Source organism: Ornithorhynchus anatinus, chromosome X1 (genome assembly GCF_004115215.2).
Source record: "Ornithorhynchus anatinus isolate Pmale09 chromosome X1, mOrnAna1.pri.v4, whole genome shotgun sequence".
In the NCBI taxonomy this organism is placed as follows: Eukaryota; Metazoa; Chordata; class Mammalia; order Monotremata; family Ornithorhynchidae; genus Ornithorhynchus; species Ornithorhynchus anatinus.
In genome coordinates this window covers 40914538-40938943 of record NC_041749.1, presented here as the reverse complement: position 1 = coordinate 40938943, position 24406 = coordinate 40914538, and the positions used below count along the sequence as shown (strand labels likewise).

At 45.4% G+C, this 24406-nt stretch overlaps 1 protein-coding gene across 1 annotated transcript in view; it reads left to right on the top strand.

Moving 5' to 3' along the window:
* LOC100079308 (solute carrier family 22 member 4) overlaps positions 1 to 17020 on the top strand; it is a 92051-nt gene extending 75031 nt beyond the window's left edge. The window contains exons 7-10 of the mRNA XM_029051502.2: positions 2161 to 2375; positions 5118 to 5300; positions 9663 to 9798; positions 15024 to 17020. Coding sequence (XP_028907335.1) covers positions 2161 to 2375; positions 5118 to 5300; positions 9663 to 9798; positions 15024 to 15099 — 610 coding nt within the window. The 3' untranslated portion in view covers positions 15100 to 17020. The remainder of the gene's footprint in view (positions 1 to 2160; positions 2376 to 5117; positions 5301 to 9662; positions 9799 to 15023) is intronic.
* The last annotated feature ends 7386 nt before the right edge of the window (positions 17021 to 24406 follow it).

Here is a 24406-nt window from a genome sequence, read left to right as displayed (position 1 = left end):
CTTGTATATGTGAGTATGTATTTATAATTCTAATTCTATTTATTTTTATAAATGATGTGTATATATCTATAATTCTATTTATTTATAATAATGCTACTGATGCCTGTTTGTTTTGATGTCTGTCTCCCCGCTTCTAGACTGTGAAACCATTTTGGGCAGGGATTGTCTCTATTTGTCGCTGAATTGTACTCTCCCAAGCGCTTAGTCCAGTGCTCTGCACACAGTAAGCACTCAATAAATACGATTGATTGAATGAATGAATGATTATCTTTTTAAGCCTGCAGGGAAGTGATTATTATTATTATTATTATTATTACTACTACTATTATTACTGTATTTGTTAAGCACTTACTATATATCAAGCACTGTTCTAATAGCCGGAGTAAATTCAAGTTAATCAGGTCGAACACAGTCTCTGTCCCTCATGAGGCTCACGGTTTAAGTAGTAAGGTGATCAGGCATTGAATCTCTATTTTATAGATGAGGAAACTGAGGCCCAGAGAAGTAAAGTGACTTGCCCAAGGCCACACAGCCAGCAAGTGGCAGATCCAGGATGAGAACCCAGGTCCTCTGATTTCCAGGCTGTGTTCTTTCCACTAGGCCACACAGCTCCAAGCCTGAGTCCACCCAGGGACCTGATGGGAATGGTGTCAATCCTTGAGACTTGGAAATGGGTCTGAAGTCACATTGTAAAGAACAGAATTGAGAACCTGTTGTGAAAGCAGGGAAGCCCAGCTGCTCCCATGAGGAAAAGGAGCGAGGGCAGGGAAAAGCAAACTATGAAGGTTGAGTTGACGTGATGGCATTGGAGTGACTTCCCAGCCTTAAGCGAGTCTGAGATTCATGGATCGGGATGAACTGAGTCAAGGTCCTGCCCCCCCCCCCCAGCCCCACCCTGAAAATTTAAACAGCCCAGTGGTGTCTGTGGGGATGGAGTCTTGCCTCCTGAGCCTGATGTTTCCCTGTGAGAAAACAAAGACCAAGACACAGTCTAAGTCACTTTCATGATGAAGGGGATTGGGTGAAAAAAATGAATAAGGTGGTCTAGCTAATTCATTATCAGAGCACTCTTATTTCTCTGCCTTCCAAGATAACAGAAGAGCAGAGACCGCCCATAACGCTCATAGTGCTGACCTGAGGCGCTTCTGGGGTTCTGTTTTGCTTTGCTGTCTGTCTCCTCCATTTAGACTGTGAGCCCGTTATTGGGCAGGGATTGTCTCTATCTGTTGCCGAATTGTACACTCCAAGCGCTTAGTACAGTGCTCTGCACATAATAAGCGCTCAATAAATACTATTGAATGAACGAATGAAGGAATGAATCATCTGTGAACATAAGTCCCGGGCCCCTTTTACCCCTCGAGTTTATCCATCTTTTAAAAAATAGAACTTCCCCGAGGGAATAAGGTTCTCCTTAAACTGGATCGGTTCTAAGCGACTTCTGGACCTCCACTGGTTCTACCGCCTCTAGAGCTGACAGGAATTTTCCCGAGGGAACGTCAAGTCAAACCACCAAACTCCACTGGATCGATTCGGGTCGTTGGCCAAGGAGGCCTAGCTCGCTTCCTAACTCATAGGAGGAACCCTTGGCCCACTGTCCTGGCCTAAACCATAATAAATAAGTAGAAAAAAAGCCATGTGGGTTGTCTCCCTGAGATGTGCCTCCCACTTTCCACGAGGGAAAAGCAGCTGCCTGTCACCGTCGCGTCCGAGGGCAAAATACTCTCTCCAGAGGAGTCTTCATGGTGCAGTTATTTGTCCCACAGAACAGCTTCTCTTTAACTAGAGGCTAACTCCAACCCCCAGGAGAAGTAGCTACACATTATGAAGCATGGAAGTTCCGAGGGGCGTTCTCCTTCCCCATAAGCCAGTTTCATTCTAATGGAGTTTCCTCTAAGTGGATTCCTCTTTTCCATTCTTCTGTCTTTTTCTCTCTTTCTGAGCTGTCCTTTCACTGGTGACACTTCCATTTTTTTCCTCAAGTAAGAGCGAGGAGGAGTGAAGCAGGAAATACTGAAATTGCCAAACCGATGATCTGGGCGTTGACAAGGTCTTGCGTTGCTGCCTCCTGAAGTGCCTCTGGAATACAGTTTGACCAGTGTGAGATATCCAAGTGGGGAAGCCGGCTTCTTTCTCAACCTTTCTCTTGTCTTTGTCTTCCAGGATGCTCACATCAGTGGGTTACTTCGGTCTCTCCCTCGACACCCCGAATTTGCACGGGGACCCCTACCTGAACTGCTTCCTGTCGGCCATGATTGAGGTCCCAGCCTACGTCATAGCCTGGCTGCTGCTGCGGGCCCTGCCCCGCCGTTACATAATCGCCGGGACGCTGTTCATGGGGGGTAGCGTTCTTCTTCTAGTTCAGCTCGTGCCCAAAGGTAGGCGATATCAGCCGGAATGAACCCAGGTCCTTCTGACTTCCAGGCCAGTACTACTTCCACTAGGACAGAGAATCGATAAATACTGAGTGCCTGCTATGTGCAGAGCACTGTACTGAGTGTCTGGGGGAAAACCATAGTGGTAAAGGCACAATAACTGCCCTCAATGGACTCACAATCTCTGAATGTCTGAAACAGACAGGAAATTACAAGTTTTCTGAGGACAGGGATCGTGTTTCTAATTCTGTCATACCCGCTGAAGCCCTCGTTATGGTGTTCTGCACAGAGTATGCACCCAGTAAATTGATCAAATGATCAATTGATAGGAGGAAAATAAGAATGCTTCGAGTGTCTGTGAATGCATAAGCACTGAGGTGGTGGTTGGAAGGACGTGACGTGGAGGAATTGTTGGTCACTGTCATAGATAAAACACAAGGAGTTCTGCTATAGCCCAGGAATGTGTTCTTTAAGACTATCATGTTCTAAAAAAATGGTGTTGGAGTAACCGTTGACTCAGTGGAAACTGATGGTTGGACAGAGATAATTTGAAGATACCACCATGACTGACATTTTGTGATAGAAAAAGTATCGAGAAGCAGTGTGGTCTAGTGGATAGAACATTGGACCTGATACTCAGAAGGAGCCAGGTTCTAATTCTGGCTTCCCCAATTGTCGGCTGTGTGACTTTGGGCAAGTCACTTCACTTCTCTGTGCTTCATTTACCTCATCTGTAAAATGGGGGTTAAGACAATGAATCCCATGTGCGGGACTTGTTCTGGGTATAACCCGATGAGCTTATATTTGCCCCATTGCTTAGTACAGTGCTTGGCACATAGTAAGCGCTTAAAAATTCCATAAAAGACCGCCATCAGTCAGCTGTGTGACTTTGGGCAAGTCACTTAACTTCTTGGTGCCTCAGTTACCTTTCTGTAAAATGGGGATTAAGACTGTGAGCCACACATGGAACAACCTGATTACCCTGAATTTATCCCAGTGCTTAGAACAGTGCTTGGCACATAGTAAGCACTTAAAAATACCAACATTATTATTAAAAAGAAAAGAGAAAGAAAAATACGAATTCCTATATTAGTAATATGTTCACTAGCAGAATGGTCTACACCCGTACCACCCTTGCCAGTTGTTATTTTATCCTGTTAAAGTGAATATTGTTACAAACACACAAAGAAACCCAAAGCCCTAAATGGCCCAGTACAGCCTGACTGAAGGGAAACTGGGAGTCAAGAAAATCAAGCCTTCTCCAGCTCTGCCCACAATCTTTCCTTCTGACATGATTCTACTAATAATAATAGTGGTATTTGTTAAGCATTTATTTCGTGCCAAGCACCATATACAGATCCAACACAATCTTTGTCCCAACTGAGGCTCACAATTTAAAGAGGAGAGAGAATGGGTATGAAATATATTTGTTATTCTTGTGTTTAAGCATTTACTTTGTGTCAAACGCTGTTCTAAGCACTGGGGTAGGTTTGAGTTACTCAGGTCAGACACAGTCCCTGTCCCCTGTCAGGCTTGCTGTCTAAGTAGGAGGGAGAACAGGCATTAAATCCCCGTTTTTCAGATGAGGAAGCAGAGGCACAAAGAAGTGAAGCGACTTTCCCGGGGTGTCACAGAGGTTAAGTGGTGGAGCCGGAGTTAGAACCCAAGTCTCCAGACTCCTTGGCCCATGCTCTTTTCTTGAAGCCACACTGTTTCTCAGCTATGTGCATCTACCTGCACCAAGTTTTGGACTGTTCCCAGAGCGGGTACGCATTGTGGGAAGAGCAGCCCCTAATTTCTCCATCACATTAGGTCGAAATTGTGCAGTGAAAGCAAATTGTACAGTTACTCCTAAAACTGAGAAGCTGTACATCCACTTCACAATCAAAAGTACTTCAAGGCAGAGTTAAGAAATGCTCCTCCCTTCGAGGGTAGAGGTTTATAAGCCATATTAACTCAGACACGATATATACCAGAATCGACTGCAACTAAAGTGAAATAGAAACCTGGCAAAGGTCATCCAGTAGAATTGAATGGCATCTACCATTTGGAATCACCAGAACAGAAAGTTCAAAGTACAAAGCTTCCACTCAGTATTCACCCTTTGCTCATATCAAGCAACAGGTAATTTGGATATTATCTCTATTTAAGTTTCCCTGGGAAGCAGTGTGACTTAGTGGAAAGAGCACAGGCTGGGAGTCTGTATTCTAATCCTGGCTCTGCCATTTAGCTGTCATGTGACCTTGGGCAAATTACCTAACTTCTCTGGATTTCAGGCCCCTCATTTGCAAAACCTCTTCACTCTCCTTACACTGTGAAATATGGGACTTGATTATCTTGGATCTATCCCCGTGATTGACACAATGCTTGGCAAATAGTAAACAAATATCACAGTTATTATTATAAGTCCATAATTGTGGCATTTGTTAAGCAGTTACTCTGGGCCAAGTACTGTACTAAGCACTAACCTGGATACAAGCAAGTTAGTTTTGAAACAGCCACCTGGGATTCATAGTCTTAATCTCTATTTTACAGATGAGATAACAGAGGCTCAGAGAAGTGAAGAAACTTGCCAAGGTTGCGCAGTAGACAAGTGGCAGAGTCGGGCTTAGATCCCAATTCCTTCTGACTCCCAGGCCCTTGCTCTCTCCAGCAGGCCACACTGCTTCCCCTGAATAAAAGAGGAAATGAATAATACTTGGGGAAAAGACGCAGGCCCTTCACTCACTAGACTTCTCTTTCCAGATTACAATTTCCTGTCCCTCGTGCTGGCGATGCTGGGGAAATTTGGAATCACCTCTGCATTCTCGATGCTTTATGTCTTCACCGCCGAACTCTACCCAACCATAGTCAGAAACATGGCAGTAGGGGCCGCCTCCATGGCCTCCAGAGTGGGCAGCATCATCGCTCCATACTTTGTTTATCTTGGTAAGACGCCATATGTACCCTTCTTGTGCCTCTAGTTGCTTGCCACTCTTGAACCCTCAGGGAAAGCTACCCTACAAAAACGTGAATGTTTATTTCTATTCCCCCGTTCTCTTGTGATCCCCTTGCCAAGGTATAATAATTATGGTATTTGCTGAGTGCTTACTATGTGCCGGGCACCGTACTAAGCACTGCGGTGAATATAAGCAAATCGAGATGGACATAGTCCCTTTCCCCTATGAGGCTCACAGTCTCAATCCCCAATTTACAGATGAGGTAACTGAGACACAGAGAAGTGAAGTGACTTGCCCAAAGTCACACAGCAGACAAGTGGTGGAGCTCAGATTAGACCCCGTGACCTTCTGACTCCCAGACCTGTGCTCTATCCACGATGTCATGCTGCTTCTCAGTATAGCAGGGTGGGAGTGAAAGTGGGCGGTCTGATCCCCCACCAAGCCTCACCTACCCATCCTCTGCCTCCTCTCTTCCCACTCTGGGGTTAGAGATTGCCCAGAATGGGAGACAGAATGGGTCAGGACAGTCAGAGTGAGGGAAGGAGCTGGTCTCAGGAGCTTACCTGGCTCCCCCAAACCCTGAATTGGGGTTGGTATGAGACCCCACCAATGCACCGTACACCTCTGCCTGACCTTGGGCTCAGGGATCAGAGAACCTGTCATTCTACCCTGTGAAGCACGGAGGTAGATGACGTGACAGACATCTGCTTCAGTAGCTAATTCCTCAAGGTGACCTCTTTGGGAGACCCTTTCTCCCCCCACAATGAGGTCATATTCCCATCACGGACCTTCTGAATTCATTCAATAGTATTTATTGAGCGCTTACTATGTGCAGAGCACTGTACTAAGCACTTGGAATGTACAAATGGGTAACAGATAGAGACAGTCCCTGCCCTTTGACGGGCTTAAAGTTTAATCAGGGGAGACAGACAGACAAGAACAATGACAATAAATAGAATCAAGGGGAAGAACATCTCATTAAAACAATAGCAAATAAATAGAATCAATGGTGCAAATCTGAATGGCGCAAACATCAATTTATCCTTCCACAAATTTACAACCCCAAACAAGGAGACCCTCCCTGCACTTCAAAAGTGACGAGTTCAAAATGAACAAAAGAAAACTCTTCTTCCACCTTGTGGGGTTGTTCATCTGGAATTCCTTAACACAGGAAGTTGTAGAGGAGGGAGCTAGCAGTAGGTTCTCAAAGTGTTTGAGAGCTCTGTAATGGATTAGCGATGTTAGCCAGTTTAGCCTAATGGATGGATGATAGGAGGGCAAGAGTCGATTTATCTAAAGTGCCCTCCAAGGATCTCTGTTGGAAGCAGAATTCTGAGCTGAAAATGCCATTTTTAATGTTCTGAAATGTGGCCCCTACAGTCCATTTCCAGTGTCATTGTCATTCTGCTATTTCCCCTCACCTACTCCCTTTCCCATTTCCTAGCTTTCAAATCCATGGGCTCCACAAGCTTTTGATGTGACCTGGGAATCAGTCTAATTAATAATAATAACAATAATTGTATTTGTTAAGCACTTACCAAGTGTCAAGCACTGTAATAATAATAATAATGTTGGTATTTGTTAAGCGCTTACTAAGTGCAGAGCACTGTTCTAAGCACTGAGGTAGATACAGGATAATCAGGTTGTCCCATGTGAAGGTCACAGTTAATCCCCATTTTACAGATGAGGTAACTGAGGCACAGAGAAGTTAAGTGACTTGCCCACAGTCACACAGCTGACAAGTGGCAGAGCCGAGATTTGAACCCATGACCTCTGACTCCCAACCCCGGGCTCTTTCCACTGAGCCACGCTGCTTCTCTGTAATAAGCGCGGGAGTAAATAGAAGATACTCAGGTCCCACGTGGGGTCACACTCTAAGTAGAAGGGAGAGCAGGTGTTGAATCCGCATTTTGCAGATGAAGGAATTTAGGGACAGAGAAGTGAAGTGACTTGCCCAAGGTCACACAGCAGACCAAGTGGTGCAAGTGGGATTAGAACCCAGGTCCTTCTGACTCCCAGGACCATGCTCTTTCCACTTAGCCACACTGTTTCTCTAAGATGGCGAGTGGAATCCAAGACACCTGAGAGCTGGAGCCCTGGATAAAAATCAAACAGTCTGGCCATGTTATCCATGGAGGAATTGAAATGGACAGAGTTCGGGCCTGAGGCTCAAAAGGATTTGGGCTCTAGTTCTGGCTCCTCCACTTGTCTTCCATGTGATCTTGGGCAAGTTACTTCACTTCTCTGTGCCTCAGTTCCCTTACTGTAAAATAGGGATTAAGACTATGAGCCCCATTTAGGGCAAGGACTGTGTCTGACCTGATTACCTTGTATCTACCCCAGTGCTTAGAACAGTGCCTGGCACATAGTAAGCACTTAACACATACCATAAAAAACAAAACAAACGAAAGACCCGGATTCTAGTCCCGGTGCCTCCACTCGTCTGCTGGGTGACCTTGGACAAGTCATGTCACTTTTCTGTGTCTTCGTTCCCTCATCTGTAAAATGGAGATTAAGACCGTGAACCCCATGTGGGACATGAACTGTGTCTGACATAATAATAATAATAATAATGTTGGTATTTGTTAAGCGCTTACTACGTGCAGAGCACTGTTCTAAGCGCTGGGGTAGATACAGGGGAATGAGGTTGTCCCACGTGAGGCTCACAGTCTTCATCCCCATTTTACAGATGAGGGAACTGAGGCACAGAGAAGTGAAATGACTTGCCCACAGTCACACAGCTGACAAGGAACAGAGTCGGGATTAGCTTGTATTTACCCCAGCATTTAGAACAGTGTCTGGCACGTAGTAAGCACTTAACAAACATCATTTAAAAAAGAAAAATGGGGAACACCATCAGGGAGTGGGGTGGGGAGGAGTTCCCTTCACCATCAAGCTGACCTAAAGGGAAGTCGATATCTTTAATCAAAAGAGAAATCATCATCCAGACAGCCCAGGCCCATCATTTCCATATCCAAGTCTCTCCATTCCTCCTCCTCTTGGGAGACTTGGCCAGCTTGACTAGGGCCTGGGATCCAGGGAGCGAAGGCAGACATTCAGTGGTAATGGTTTCCCTATAGGTCATATCATCACTTATAGCACCTCCATTGCAATCTGTCAGACCCATCCTTTGTCCCTTCTCCCAAGAGGCGGGCCTCACTAGACCCCAGTTCCTTCGCCCTCGGGCACCTTGGTTCCACGTGGCTGATTGAGAGCTGGCACGTGCAGGAAACCCGCTGGACCGAAAGCCGTCTGGAGAGGTACAGGGCCAAGCAGGGAAATGATTGCAGAAGTCTGACGAATTCTTGGGAGGCTGCCAGCGTGGAACACTCTCCTGGGCATTGTTTTTCAGCCTCTTGGACCATTTCAGAATCACCTTAGGTCAACTTAGCTGTAGCTTTCAACAAAAGGCATTTCCACACAGTGCACTGCACACAGTAAACACTCTATAAATATGAATGAATGAGTGAATGAATGATTTTTTTAATGGCAATTCTTAAGCACTTACTCTGTACCAGGCATTGTACTAAGCTCTGGGGTAGGTGCAATCTAATCATGTTTGACACAGTCCATTGTCCCACACAGGGCTCATAGTTTTAATCCCTATTTTACAGATGAAGTGTAACTAAGGTACAGAGAATAATAATAATGATGTTGGTATTTGTTAAGCGCTTACTATGTGCAGAGCACTGTTCTAAGCGCTGGGGTAGATACAGGGTAATCAGGTTGTCCCATGTGAGGCTCACAGTTAATCCCCATTTTACAGATGAGGTAACTGAGGCACAGAGAAGTGAAGTGACTTGCCCACAGTCACCCAGCTGACAATTGGCAGAGCCGGGTGTCGAACTCATGACCTCTGACTCCGAAGCCCAGGCTCTTTCCACTGACCCACGCTGCTTCCCCAGAAGAGAAGTGAAGTGACTTGCCCATAGTCACAGAGCAGACAAGTGGGGGAGCCAGGATTAGAACCCAGGCCCTCTGACTCCCAGGCCTGTGCTCTATCCACTAAACCACGCTGCTACTCACATATTGAGAGGCTAGTGCAGAGTGATGGAGACAAAATAGAAAGACAAAGATCGAATGCTAATCTGAATGCTAATCGTATGCTAAGTAGTGAGAGAGACACAAAACAGAAAAACAGAGAGAAAGACTAAGCGATGCCAAGAGACACAATATAGAAAGGCAGACAAAGGCCGAGTACTGAGGCCGAGTACCGTTGCAGAGTGACGCAGAACAAAGGATAGACACCAGATGAAAACAAAAGCCTATGACTTAAAAACGTTCATTGCAAACGCTGTTTCAGTGGCATAAATGCGTGACTCATGTTCTCTTACTTATGCTCTCGTACCAGGTGCGTATGACAGAGTCCTGCCTTACATCCTCATGGGGAGTTTAACGGTGTTGATTGGGATTGTGACCCTGTTGTTTCCAGAAAGCTTTGGAATGATTCTACCGGAGACATATGAGCAGATGCAGACGGTGAAAGGGTAAGGACACTGCCTTCAACCCCTAGCTGAAGACATCAGATGCAAAGAAACAATTATTCCGGTGATTGCAGAAGACAGTGGGGAATCAGTCAAGAAGCATTCCTGAGGGAGGGGGAACCTACTCTGGAGAGTGGGCCATTAGGGTTCAAACATGAGAATGAGAAAGACAGCCTCAGTAGTATTGCAAAGAGCCTCCTGCCCCTTCCCTCTTTTTCTGAAGGATAGGTAAAGCTTCCTTGCAATTCTGAGTAGCAATAATAACAATAATAATAATAATGGTATTTGTTAAGCGCTTACTATGTGTCAAGCACTGTTCTAAGTGCTGGGATAGATACAAGTTTATCAGATTGGACACAGTCCCTGTCTACATGGGGCTCACAGTCTAATTAGGAAGGAGAATCCCCATTTTACAGTTGAGGAAACTGAAGCACAGAGAAGTGATTTGCCCACAGTCACATGGCAGGCAAGTGACAGAACCAGAATTAGAGCCCAGGTCCTTTGACTCCCAGGCCTGTGCGCTTTCCACGAGGCCATGCTTCTTCAATTCATGAGGCACTTTAAAGGTGGAGAAATGATATCCTCGCTAAAGTATTTTAGATATTACCACCAACCCTTCAAGGGAAGACAATCCAAAGGAATAAAGGAAATGTGGACTCTGATCAGGATCTTTTTTTTAAATTTTGTGGTATTTCCTAAGCCCTTACTATGTGTTAGGCACTGAACTAAGCACTGGAGTAGATATAAGGCAATCAAGTTGGAAACAATCCATGTCCCACATGGGGCTAACTGTTTTAATCCCCAATTTACAGAAGAAGGAACTGAGGCACAGGAAAGATAGTGACTTGCTCAAGGTGACACAGCAGACAAGTGGTGGAGCCCCGATTAGAACCCATGCCCTTCTGACTCCCAGGCCCTTGCTTTATCCACTAGGCCATGCTGCTTCAAATGAGACATTTGTGTAAATTATTTGAAAAGCTTCAAAGTCCTCCGTGAGCATATGAGGGAGAAAATTTCCAAATGCTCTGTTTAGTCACATAATTGACCTACTTTTTTGCAAAACTCTTGAAACCCAAAAAATGGGAGAGGAGCTTTTTGTATGGGATCATGTAAGAATTAAATGTAACAATGAGAGGAAGAAGAGAAAAGAAGAAGGGGGAAAGAGGAGGTAGAAGAAAGTGGAAGAGGAAGAGAAAGGTGAGAGGACCCTAGAAACTGCCTCTCTCCTGTTGCACGCTCAATGAAGAAACTGTCTCCAGTCGCCCATGTTATCACGCTTGCAATTACGGGGAAATAAAAAGAATCTTTTCTATCCTCAAAAATCAGGGTGAGGAAATTTTAAGGCAGAGGCAATTATGTGAATGAATACAGTCATATTTTACTCAGGGAAATGTTCTTGGAAAGGGAATGCGAAAGGAAAAGGCTTCATTGCCGATTAAGCTTTCCCACAAGGATCGATTAAAAGAAGGTGACTCAACACTTGTCCTCTGGCCAAAACTCCGGGGAAATCTGCTGCTACCTCACATCCCCACCTGCCCGCTTTGCCTTTGAGCTTGTTTCCCTCCCACCCCAAATTTTACTTGGAGGGGACTGGGACAGCCTTCTGAGCCCAGTACTCTCCGATTCACAGGGCACACAGGTTCAACCCCTGAGGTTGGGTGGGCCAAAAGGGTCACACAGTAGAAGAGAGGAATTTTCACTTTGGATTACAGGAGAATAATGGGAAGCAGCAAGGCCTATTCATTCATTCAGTCATATTTATTGAGCGCTTAATATGTGCAGAGCGCTGTACTAAGCGCTTGGAATAGAGTACACTATAACAATAAACAGACACATTCCCTGCCCACAGTGAGCTTACAGTCTAGGAGGGGAGACAGACATTAATGGAAATAAATAAATTACTGATATATACAGAGTGCTGTGGAGCTGGGTGGTGGGATGAATAAAGGGAGCAAGTCAGGGTGATGCAGAAGGGAGTGAGAGAAGAGGAAAGGAGGGCTCAGTCAGGGAAGGTCTTTTGGAGGACATGTGCCATTAATAAGGCTTTCAAGGGGAGAGTAATTGTCCTCCTAGTCAAAAGAGCACAGACTTGGGAGTCAGAAGGACCCAAGTTCTAATCCATGGCTCCACCGTGTTCCTGCTGCTTGACCTTGGGCCAGTCACTTCATTTCTTTGGGCCTCAGTTACCTTATCTGTAAAATGGGAATTAATTCCGTTGCCCCATAGAGGACATGGGCTATGTCCAACCTGATTAGCTTCTATCTACCCTGGCGTTTACTTCAGTGCCTGACACATAGTAAGTGTTTAACAAATACTATTTAAAAAATAAATAAAAGAATTGGGGACTGCATTCTGCCTCCATCTGACAAATTGGTCATTCCTGACAAGCAGCATTGCCCATCTGAGGAGTCCCAAGGACCCCCAGTCACCCCATCCCCTGGGCATCTCCTCTCTGAAATCTCTCAAACTCCAAGGTCAGAGGGATTTCCACCAATTCTATTGTTTTATATAGAGAAGGCCCAGGCAGCAATCATAATAATGGCATTTTTTAGGTGCTTACTATTTGTCAAGCAGTGTTCCAAGCACTGGGGTAGAGATACACCTATCAGGATGGATACAGTCCCTGTCCCATATGGAGCTCACAGTCTTAATCCCCATTTTACAGATGAGGTAACTGAGGTACAAGGAAGTGAAGCAACTTGCCCAAGGTCACAAAGCAGCAAAGTGGCAGAGCTGGAATTAGAACTCAGGTCTTTCTGACTTCCAGGCCCATGCTCTATCCACTAGGCCTTGCAATGGGGAGTGGGATTCAGGGATTAACTTTGCTCTCTGCAGAGCTCCTCTCAGCTCTGCTCATTAGCATCCTGGGAACAAGTTCTTGCCTGATAGCATTGGTTTTGGTTGGCTTCATGAGCTCTTCAGGGGATTACCTTGAGCATTTAAATTGCCTTGATCATTGCCAGCTCAAACAATGGCAAGCCTCACCCCTCTATTTTAACAGATCTGAGGCAACAACTAAAGTTACCAATGCATTTCATTACTTTTTCCCCACTGCCCCAGGCCCACTGAATTATTCCCTTATCCTGGGTGATTAAGATGCTTTGGGCTCTCTAAAATAACCATGTCCTAGTCAGTTTGTGAGGTAGACAGTCGGTTGGTTGTCTTTCCAACTCATTAAGCCACAAAACTCTTTAAATGAGAAGCAGCATAGCCTAGGGCTTAGAGCACAGGCCTGGGAGTCAGAAGGACCTGGCTTCTAATCCTTGCTCTGCCGCTTGTCTGCTATGTGACTTTGAACAACTAATAACAATAATAATTGTGATATTTATTGTTTACTGTGTGCCAGACACTGCTAAGTGCTGCAGTAGATACGAGGTCAGGTTGGGCTCAGTCCCAGTCCCACATGGGGCTCATAGTCTTAATCCCCACTTTACAGATGAAGTAACCAAGGCATAGCGAAGTGAAGTGACTTGCCCAAGGTTATTCAGCAGAGAAAGTAGCGGAGCCGAGATTAGAACCCAGGTCCTTCTGACACCCAGATCGATGCTCTATCCTCTAGACAAGCTGCTGTGCCTCGGTTCCCTCATTTGTAAAATGGGAATTGAGACTGTGAGCCCCAAGTGAGATATCGACTGTGTCCAACCTGATGATCTTGAATCTATCTCAGCATTTAGTCAAGTGCCTGGCACATAGTATGCGCTTAACAAATACTATGTAAAAACAAATGCAGCAGTCTGTTGATTCTCGCCCTCCTCTTCATCCTATCAAGAACAGGTGCGGTGCTTTCCTCCTGTATTTTCCCAACTAGGAAGTTAAGCCACTTTGGGAAGCACAGATGTCAGCACATACTGACTGATATCTAGAGGCTGCCAAGGAATGTGTTCAACCCAGCACTTACGAAAACATTTATAAAGCCTAAACCTGGCTCTAAGATTGGGTCAGTATTAGGACCAGTAACCTGAATCCTTTGCTGGTGGTTAGTAAAACTACCTACCTTATTGGGCTTGTGATTGCATTTCTACTCTGGGAAACTAAATTTGAAAAACTTGATGTCCAGGATAGAGTCCCATGACAAAATGAATTCCTGCTGTTGACAAGCTCATCTCTAGTCTCTATATTCATCGTGGGCAGGGAATGTGTCTGTTATATTGTTATAGCGTACTCTCCCAAATGCTTAATACAGTCCTCTGCACACAGTAAGCCCTCAATAAATACGATTAACTGACTTACTGACTGACTGTTGCCAAAAAAGAGTTAGACTTCCTGTCAGATGGACTTACAGCCCAGTAGCAAAAAGTGTTAAAACAATTCAGGTCCGGTTTCAGGGAAAATGACTGTTCTTTAGCTGAATTCCCAAGTGCATCCAGTGTAGTCATGTTGGTCCTGCCTAGTTTTTAACCAGTCGGTAAATCAATGGTATTCATTGAGTGCTTACTGTATGCAGAGCACTTTACTCAGCAATTGGGAGAATACAAAAGAGTTGGTAGAAACATTCTCTCCCCACAATGAATTTACAATCTAGAGGGAGGAACAGACATTGCCTTGTCTTATACATCGAATCGTCTCTGACCCATGGACAAATCTCTCCCAGGACGTCCCACCTCCATCTGCAATCATTCTGGTAGTGGATCCACAGAGTTTTCTTGGTCAAAATATGGAGTGGTTTACCACTGCCTCCTTCTGTACAGTAAACTTGAGTCCACAAATAAATAAACTACAGTTCTGTACTTAAGTGCGGCTCAATAAATATAATCGATTGAGTGAACAGACAAGATTTGCAGACATTTCAAATACATGGGCATTGAGTGTTACCAGCCAATCATTACAATTGTTACAATTTCCCACTGCAGAAATGTTTTTCAATGCCAAATCACTAGTATACTTGGGAGAGAGGACGGGAGTCCAAGATGAACTGGGGGGGATGGGAGAAAAGAGCGGAGGAGTCCCTGGGCCTCTAGGCTTTAAGCTCATTGTAGGCAGGGAAAGTGTCTATTTTATGTGTCTGTGTCCAGCCCAATTTGCTTGAATCCATCCCAGCACTTAGTACAGTGCCTGACACATAGTAAGCGCTTAACAAATGCCATAATTATTATTATATTGTTGTATTGAAATCTCCCAAGCACTTATTACAGTGCTCCGCACACAGTAAGCACTCTATAAATACAACTGAATGAGAGAGGAGGAAGGTTCTAGAATGACTCTAGTTCACAGGCCTGTTTTGTTTTCAGATTGGGTTCCAAAAAACCCCTGCAGAACGCCGTCAAACGAGAGAAGAATCCCCAGGTTACGATAACGCCATTCTGATTGGTCATCTCCCACGCAACCGGCCAAAAAGCAGACCAGCAGGACTATGGGGCAGTAGGGCCACCTCCTCACTGAAGAAATGGGGCTGCTGACAGTTTTGATGGCCCGAGGTTACGAGAGGATTTTCTATTCATTGAGTCATGGCCCTGCTCTTCCAGGTTCCGTACTCATTATCTCAAAACTGAAGGTCTTCAGAGGACACCCAGTAGTGACTGTCTAACCTGCTGTTTGTGTGTGTAAGAGAGACTGGCCAGTGTCGGGGTGGGGATTCCTGAACGACTTCCAGCCTGGACCACCAATGCTCACTGTAGCTGGGGCTCAGGCCGCTTAGTGGGGGACTTTTCGCAATTCCAAGTTGGCTGAAAAGCCAGCGCTCAAACTGTTGGTTTGTTAGGGTTTCAGTTGGGGAGAGGGTGTTTACCAAGTCAAGCGTTGACATGGACATTCGCAATGCAGTGAGCTTTCTTAGAATTATTGGCCTTTATATATATACATATATATATCTACATGTATGTATGTATATGTGTATGTATATATTTTTCATCACTGGAGACCCTCATCTGAGCTCTGGGAAGTGTTTTATAGGCAGCGAGTCCAGCAGCCTGAGGCAGAAGGTGATGGGTGTGTAGCGAGCGTGATGTGGTTTGTCCATGAAGATACATCCCAGATTCCGGTCAAGAGGGGGCCCTCACACCCCGCTGCCCCCCGATTGATCTAAAGTGGATGAAACCCCTGGATTCCAGTCTCCTGATCCAGCTCCCAGCACTCCCCCAACCTAGGCTAGTTCCCAGGTCTCTGCCTAAAGAACACTCCAAACTTTCCACTAAATTCACTATGGACCTTGAACGAACCAGTTCGGAAAGATTTCCGGGTAAACGCCTAACTCTGTTGTACACTGAAATGAGGTCAGATGCAAATTCCCCCAACTCAGTGGACTGGTGCCAGGCTGCTCAGCATTAGCCAGGAAGTTCCGGGCACCCCACTGCAGAGAGGCGACACTCAGCGAGCATCTGGAAGCCACTCTCTGCTTTTCAAAGCTGCTTCCTTTCAGGGAGAAGTTGACCTTTCCTTGATCGGAACCATCTGACTATGCCTCGTCTAACCGATTGGATGGCAGTTGGTTTTGGAACAAAATGAAAGCTGTCTTCTGCTGTCAGAGCTCACTCCAGGAGCAACTATTTCTAGCTTAGAAAACATGGGTCCGCTTTATGCCCCGCCCTTGGTTTGACAGGCAGCCGTCAGTCAATCATATTTATTGAGCGCTTACTGTGTGCAGAGTACTGTACCAAACTCTTGGGAGAGTACACGACAATAAAACAGACACATTCCCCGCCATTTCATCCTTACGTTGACTCAATGGTCACGATTTCTAACGGTTGATTTGGACATCGGGCTTTTGTTAGCTAAGTACTTTCTGGATCAACAATTTCCCCTTTCAAATAGTTTTATTAAGAATTGGAAAAGTGGTCTGTTGTCTTCTGGCAACACACTCCTCATTGTTTCATTCCTTGACGCTTCCCGTGCTGGTGGATTGCAGGTTTCTCCTGACCCTCCCCTGCACCACAACCCTCCCTGCACCACAGCCCCGTCACATCACCACCCTCCCCACACTCCTATCCTCCCTGCAAAGAAATTCACCAGGCATCTTTCCCAACATGTTTCTCATTACCAAAGTATTTTTGAAGGGTTCTTTGAAGATCCTTTGATGCCGCATTTAGGTAAGCCGTTCTGGCCATTTCAGAGTCCTGGTAGCCTTTGATGTCAATTATCAATTGTCAGTCCCCGTAGAGTGACTTGTCGCCATGGGTACCATGGCCAGAGTTTTTATAAAAAAATTTTCTAGACTAATCTTGTTTTACCTGATTGTGAAAGTGTCTATTTCTAAAATGGATTAAAATGGTTTCTAATCCCATTTCCCTCAGGAGAGTGCACTACTTGAGTTGTGAAATTTTAGATGCTCCTTTTTCCCTTCCCCGATTCTTCACCCCAGTGGTTTCTCAAGTCCTTGCTAGATACAGCTTCTTGAACTCACCGGTGAGCTCTCAATAAATACCATTATACCACGACTCCTTCCTGACACGCAGCCCTTCTCCACTCTCCTTCAGGCACCCCCTTGAATCCTGGCTCATATTCCAGGATCACATTTCCTGCATCCTCATTCTCTCCAACTGGGACACGGCAAAACTGGTTCAAACAGGCTGGGAAAGGAGGGGAGGTGGGAGGGGCACGAGGCTGCTGCTGCTGTAGTTGCCAAAATGGTTTTACGTTCTGGGCCAGAAGGAGGGAAAACTTGCATCTTTGTTAGTCAGAGCCCCCTTGAGCAGGAAGGCAGGAAGCCTCTTGGAGCTGCTCCTCTGAAGACATTCCAGACCTGCCATCAGCAAGCCCAAATTAATCAATTAACCCGTCACTGTCATAAGCCCTGGTGCACTACAAGTTAATTGGTTCGGCCACAGTCCCTGTCCCAAATGAGGCTCACAGTCCACTGAATGAATGAATAAATAAACTACATTCTACTGGTCTTGGGGGCAACACAGTCAAACTCTAGCTTCACTCTGGGAAGTGAAGCAGAGCTGAGGGAATCAGCCAATCAATGGTATTTACCGAATGCCCACAGTGTGCAAAGCACTGCACTAAGCGATTGGGAGAGGGCAACTGGTAGACACATTCCCTGCCCTTAAAGAGCTTACAGTCTACAGTGTGCAGAGCACTGTACGGAGCATTTGGGAGAGTACGATAGAGTTAATAGCTGCCCTTGAGGAGTTTACGGTCTAATTGAAGGGAAGTGAAGTCTGGTACAGTGGACTGGAATGAAGCATCCCTGGACACGGCTCCTGTCCCTCCTCCTGACTCAATGAGGAAACCCCCACACAGGCCACGCAAGAAGGAATGATAATAATAATTATGGTATTAAGTGCTTACTATGTGCCAAGCACTGTTCTAAGCGCTGGGTTAGATACAAGGTAATCAGGTTGTCCCACTTGGGGCTCACTGTCTTAATCCCCATTTTACAGATGAAGAAACTGAGGCACAGAGAAGTTAAGTGACTTACCCAAGGTCACACAGCAGACAAGTGGTGGAGCCAGGATTAGAACCCACGTCCTCTGATTTCCAAGCCCGTGCTCTTGCCACTAGACCCAGCTGCCCTCAGGAGTAGTGGCTGCTCTTGAGCGATCAGTAAAATGCTTGATACACAGTGCTCCATAAATAACTTTTGCCCAAACAGCAAGCCCCTTGTCAGTGACCAGCCAACTGCTGGCAGCTCCCATAATGCCCAGCATCCATTTAGCCATCCAGCCATCCACCTATAGAGTTAACTGCTTCTTTTGGCTATGTATTAGGCTCAATGGCTACGACCTTTGGCCAGAAGGCCATTTGACAGATCTTACTCTGAAAAACAGGGTGACAGCGGACCCAAATGTTAAAATGCAGCTTTAAGAGAGAAGCAGCATGGCCTAGTGATAGTGCATGGGCCTGGGAGTCAGAAGGACCTGGGTTCTAATCCCAACTCTGCCACTTGTCTGCTGTGTGGCTTTGGGCAAGTCGCTTAACTTCTCTGTACCTCAGTTACCTCCTCTGTAAAATGGGGATTAAGACTGTGAGCCCCATGTGGGACGTGGACTTTGCCCAATCTGATTAGCTTGTACCTATCCCAGCGCATAGTACAGTGACTGGCACACAGTGAGCACTAAAATATTATAAAAAAATTTAAAAAGTGTCCGGAATCATGCCGTAATTTCACTGACTCATGAGGAGCTGGAGAAAGAGCCCCTGCTGAGTTCCAGCTAGCTGCCGAGCCCCTGAGTCACTGTGTCTCATCTGTGTGCAACAGCTAGGCCTCTTATTTTGTTTTTCTCCTGTTGTGTGCCGAGCCCCTTGGGACTGGTAATATGGTCAATCAGTCAATTGCATTTATTGAGCATGCTTAGCGCATGGGCCTGGGAGTCAGCAGGGACCTGGGTTCTAATTTCAGCTCCACCACTTGTCTGCTATGTAAGCTTGGGTAAGTCACTTCACTGTGCTTCAGTTACCTCATCTGTAAAATGAGGGTGAAGACTGAGCACCATGTGGGATATGGACTGTATCCAACCTGATTAGCCTGTATCTGCCCTAGTGCTTAGAACAGTTTCTGGGCATTTAACAAATACCAGCTTGGCTTAGTGGAAAGAGCATGGGCTTGGGAGTCAGAGGTCATGGGTTCTAATCCCAGCTCCGCCACTTATCAGCTATGTGACTGTGGGCAAGTCACTTAACTTCTCTGTGCCTCATCTGTAAAATGGGGAATTAAGGCTGTAAGCCCACGCCGAAAAAACTGAGAACCTTGTATCTACCCCAGTGCTTAGAACAGTGCTTGGCACACAGTGAGTGTTTAACAAATACCATTATTATTATTATTATTGTAAACAAATTGAGCACTCTGCCATGCAGAGCACTGAACTAAGTGTTTGGAAGAGTACAGTACTAGACGTGATCCCTGCCTGAGTGAGTTCACAGGTTAGTGAGGGTGACAGACACTAAAATAAATCACAGGTCAGGGAAAACTTGAGGGTAAGGATATGAATAAAGTACATTGTGGGTGGGAATGTGTCTATTGTTGTATTGTACTCTCAAGCATTTAATACAGTGCTCTGCACATAGTACGCACTCAATAAATGTGATTGACTGACTGGGTAAGAACTAAAGTGCAGAGGTGGCTTGGAAGTGCTGAAGTGACAGTAAGGGGGAAATTAGATGGAGATAGAAGGAATTAATCTAGAAGGGCCCCCTAGATGAGAGGTGATTTCAGAGGAACTTTGAAGATGGGGCGAGGAGTCGCCTGCCAGCCATGAAGGAGGAGGGCGTATCAGACAGAAGGGAGGGCATGAGCAAGAAGTCATTAATGAGAGAGATAAGAACGAGGCACAATGTGTAGGATGGCTTGATAGTCTTGATTATACAGTGCTAAGTGCTAGGTACAGCGCTCTGCACATAGTAAGTGCACAATAAATACCATTGATTAATTGATAAGAATGAAGGAATGAAGTGTGTGAGCTGGGGTTCAGTGGGAGAGGAGTGAGGCTAAGTATTCAGGAGGGAGCTGATTGAGAGCCTTAAAGCCAGTGGTCAGTAGTTTCTGCTTGCACAGAGAGGAATGAGCAGCTTTGGGAGGTTTTGGAAGATTGGGGAGGTATCAATGAATCGATCGTATTTATTGAGCACTTCCTATCTACAGAGCACTGTACTAAGATCTTGGGAAAGTACAATATACCAGAATTAGCAGACACGTTCCCTGCCCATAGTGAGCTTACAGTATAGAGGGAGAGACAGACATTAAAATGAATAAGTAATTTGCAATATATATTTTAAAGATATGTATGTAAGTGCTTTGGGGTTGGGGGTGGGGTAAATATCAAGTGTCCAGAGGTCACAGATTGAGGTGCATGGATGAGGCGGATGGGAGAACGAGTAGGGGGAAAGAGGGCTTAAAGCGGGGAAGGCCTCTTGGAGAAGATGTGACCTCAGTAATGCTCTGAGGGTGAAGAGAGTGGTGGTGGGTGTTTTGGGGGGGGAGGGGAGTTCCAGGCTAGGGGGAGGATGTGGGAAAGGGTTTGGCGGTGAGACAGATAAGATCAGGGCACAGTGAGTAAACTGGAGCTAGAGGAGCAGATTGTGCTGCCTGGGCTGTAGACGTGAGAATAAACGGTCTCATACAGAAATGGCTAAATGATTTTCTCCGAGACTTAGATGTCCGAAAAATGCTAGGTCAACATTGTTACTTAGGCAGTGTTGGGGTTCACGTCTTCAGGAAGGAGTTATTGGGGTAGTCAGTCCATCAGTCGTAGTTACTGAGCACTCAACGGCATGCAGAGCACCGTACTAAGCACTTAGGAAGTGAAAATAAAAGTAAAACCTGTCAACTGTTTCGTTAGTGTGTAATATTCTAAAATTAATGTAGGATCTGAAACTATAAAAATTTCCAAGAATAGAAAATCTATTAATTTTAAAGCAACACAGATGATGGTATCGCCCCATGTCTCTACCATGGGGTACAATAGGAAGGTACAATTAGGAAGGTACAATATAGCAGACCAGTCCACCCCAGCCCTTCCCTGCTAAAATCAAGCTAGAGACAAACCTGCTGCCCATTCTTTGGCCTACTGGAGTCAAAGGCCATCCTAAATGGTCCACTCCCTTCAAGGCGGTCATCTCACCTAGGGCTGTCGCCATTAGGGTGCTGGACTACATTTGGTTACAGATGAGAGCCAAAGTCTCAAACCCCTCCTAGTTGGGTCTGGTTTCAGAAGACTACCTTCCTTGTGAAGTTGAGTTGGGGCCTATAAATATTAAAACCCCTCCTGGCCAGTGCTTTTATTTCTGCAGGCCTCAGAGATCTAAAATCAGCATTCCCCACCTCATCCTGTTCTACCAGGGCATAGTGAGCCTTCTTTAGAGAGCAAGCAGTGCACTCTGCCCGTCTCGCCAATGGACCATGGGAATTTCCTGAGGTGGATAATTTTCCTTTCCTCTTGTAGTTAGTTACTGAGATGCAGCAAGAAAACTAATAATAATAATAATGTTGGTATTTGTTAAGCACTTACTATGTGCAGAGCACTGTTCTAAGCACTGGGGTAGACACTAAGTTAAAGGATCTTGATTTTATTTCATTATATTTTATATTTCACTCTAATTAAAACTCTAAATATGATTTCTAAAAGCTGAGTTTGGTTTTAACAGGTGGAAAATGGACTTTTCTGAAGAAGCGATAGCCTGGGCTATGTACTCTGCTTCACTTCTGTACTTTCCTTCTGGCATAAATCCAGTTATGCAAAAAAAACAGTACCTGAATCTCAGCAAGGCTGATTTTATCTGAGTAAGTATTCTCAATTAGTCCTTGATTTGCTTGATGGACAATAGTAAAATACCACAGGCATTTGAGGCATTCTTCTTTGGTTTTAGTGCTTGCTAAAAACTGCTAGATTTCTTCCTGTGGGTATCATTTCAGGACATTCATAGCCTGAAAAGGCCTGTTTGTTTGTTAGTTTGGGAAGGGAAGCAGCATTGCCTAGTGGATAGAGCATGGGCCTGGGAGTCAGAGAGACCTGGTACTAATCCCAGCTCAGTCACATCTGCTGTGAGACCTTGGGCAGTTCACTTCACTTCTCTGTGCCTCAGTTACCTTATCTGTAAAATGGGGATTAAGACTGTGAGTCTCATTGTTTGACAGGGATGTGTCCAACTGGATTAACTCATATATACCCTAGTGCTCAGAACAGAGCCTGGCAGCTAGTAAGCACTTAACAAATACCATAAAAAAAAGGAAAGGTAGAAACCAATGCAAAATTATACTTAGTAGTTTAATTTAATCAGTACTCCTGGGTTCTAAATCTGGTTCTGCCATCTCTGCCATGCAGAGAAGGAGCGTGGCTCAGTGGCAAGAGCCCGGGCTTGGGAGTTAGAGGTCATGGGTTCGAATCCCAGCTCTGCCACTTGTCAGCTGTGTGACTGTGGGCAAGTCACTTCACTTCTCTGTGCCTCAGTTACCTCATCTGTAAAATGGGGATGAAGACTGTGAGCCTCATGTGGGACAACCTGATTACCCTGTATCTACCCCAGCGCTTAGAACAGTGCTCTGCACATAGTAAGTGCTTAACAAATACCAACATTATTATGTTAAACTGATCTCTCACGGACTGTCTCTCTCTCCATTCTGTCTTATATCCAGTTTCTTAGTAGTCTCCTCATCCTATCTTCACTTCCATTATTCTTGCGTCTTATTCTCCTATATATTCCTTGGATTTGAATGTTCTTTCCTTCCTCCCTTCTTTCCTTCCTCCCTCTTTTCAAACCTTCTGTTCCAATTTTCCTTTCTTTTTTCTGATTCTTTCTTCTTTGTATTTGAAAGGGGGTAGGAATTCCAGGCAGGAGGAAAGGTGTGAGCAAGGGGTTGGAGGCAGGAGAGTGAAGAAGCAGGAGAGTAGAGAAGCAGTGTGACTCAGTGGAAATAGTCCAGGCTTGGGAGTCAGAGGTCATGGGTTCGAATCCCAGCTCTGCCACTTGTCAGCTGTGTGACTGTGGGCAAGTCACTTCACCTCTCTGTGCCTCAGTTCCCTCATCTGTAAAATGGGGATGAAGACTGTGAGCCTCACATGGGACAATCTCATTACCCTGTATTTATCCCAGTGCTTAGAACAGTGCTCTGCACATAGTAAGCGCTTAACAAATACCAACATTATTAATATTATTATTATTAAGAATGAGATGTGGTGAGAGGGTGATCTTGAAAAAAATGGCAAGTATGAGCTGAGGTGTAGACGAAGAGAGTGGAAAGAGAGGAAGAGGGCTAATAAAGTACCATAGAGCACTTTCCTTTTGCTCTCCTTCCTCTTCCCTCCCCCCAGACGCCTTTCCCCTTTCATCCCCCAGGCTACATTAGCAGAGTTGACAGGAAATTGTGTCCTCAGCAAGAGAGCGCCAAGTCTCTGTGCCAGAAACCCAGAAACATGAGACTTGTATGCTTCTCCAAGAAATACAAATGAGGCTCACATCCACCTTTCCCCTTTTGTCCTCTTCCTCATGAATCCTGCGCTCCTTCCTTGATGTGCCCTCCCTTTAAAGTCTTTTTTTTTCAGCCCATCTCCCAGGTCTTGTCAGAAGCCCTGATCCTCAGCGCACAATAAAAACCTCCTCCAATGTCTCCCTAGGCCTTAGTTGCTAACCTCAAAAGTTCCCTATGCCCAGACTCACGAGTTCCCTTTTTTTCTGTTGCCACCTTATGGAATCCCAGGATCTCTGTCTATTTCCTCATCTTTTCTTTCCAGACTCCAACCACTGTCACTTGGCAAAGTTGTGGATCTTTTAGAGGTTGCAGTACCCATGCAAAACACATCTGCTGGGGTATATGCCCATGCAGAGAAGCTCTGTGCCTAGTGGATAGAGCACAGGCCTGGGAGTCAGAAGGACCTGGGCACTTGTCTACCGTGTAACCTTGGGCAAGTCGTTTCACTTCTCTGGGCCTCAGTTACCTCACCTGTAAAATGGGGATTAAGACTGTGAGCGCCATGTGGGACAGGGACTATGTCTAACCTGATTAGCTTGTATCTACCTCAGCACTTAATACAGTGCCGGGCACATATTAAGAGCTTATAATGAATACCATAAAAAAAAACATTCCCAGCATCCGCGAGGGCTTATGTCTGTCCTGTCTGGCTCCTTCGATCTTTTGGTTTCATCCTGGTTGCATTATTGCAATGGCTTCCTCGTTAGTCTCCCTGCCTTCAGTCTCCCCTCTCCAGCCCATATTTTACTCGGCACCCAGATTGTGTTTTCT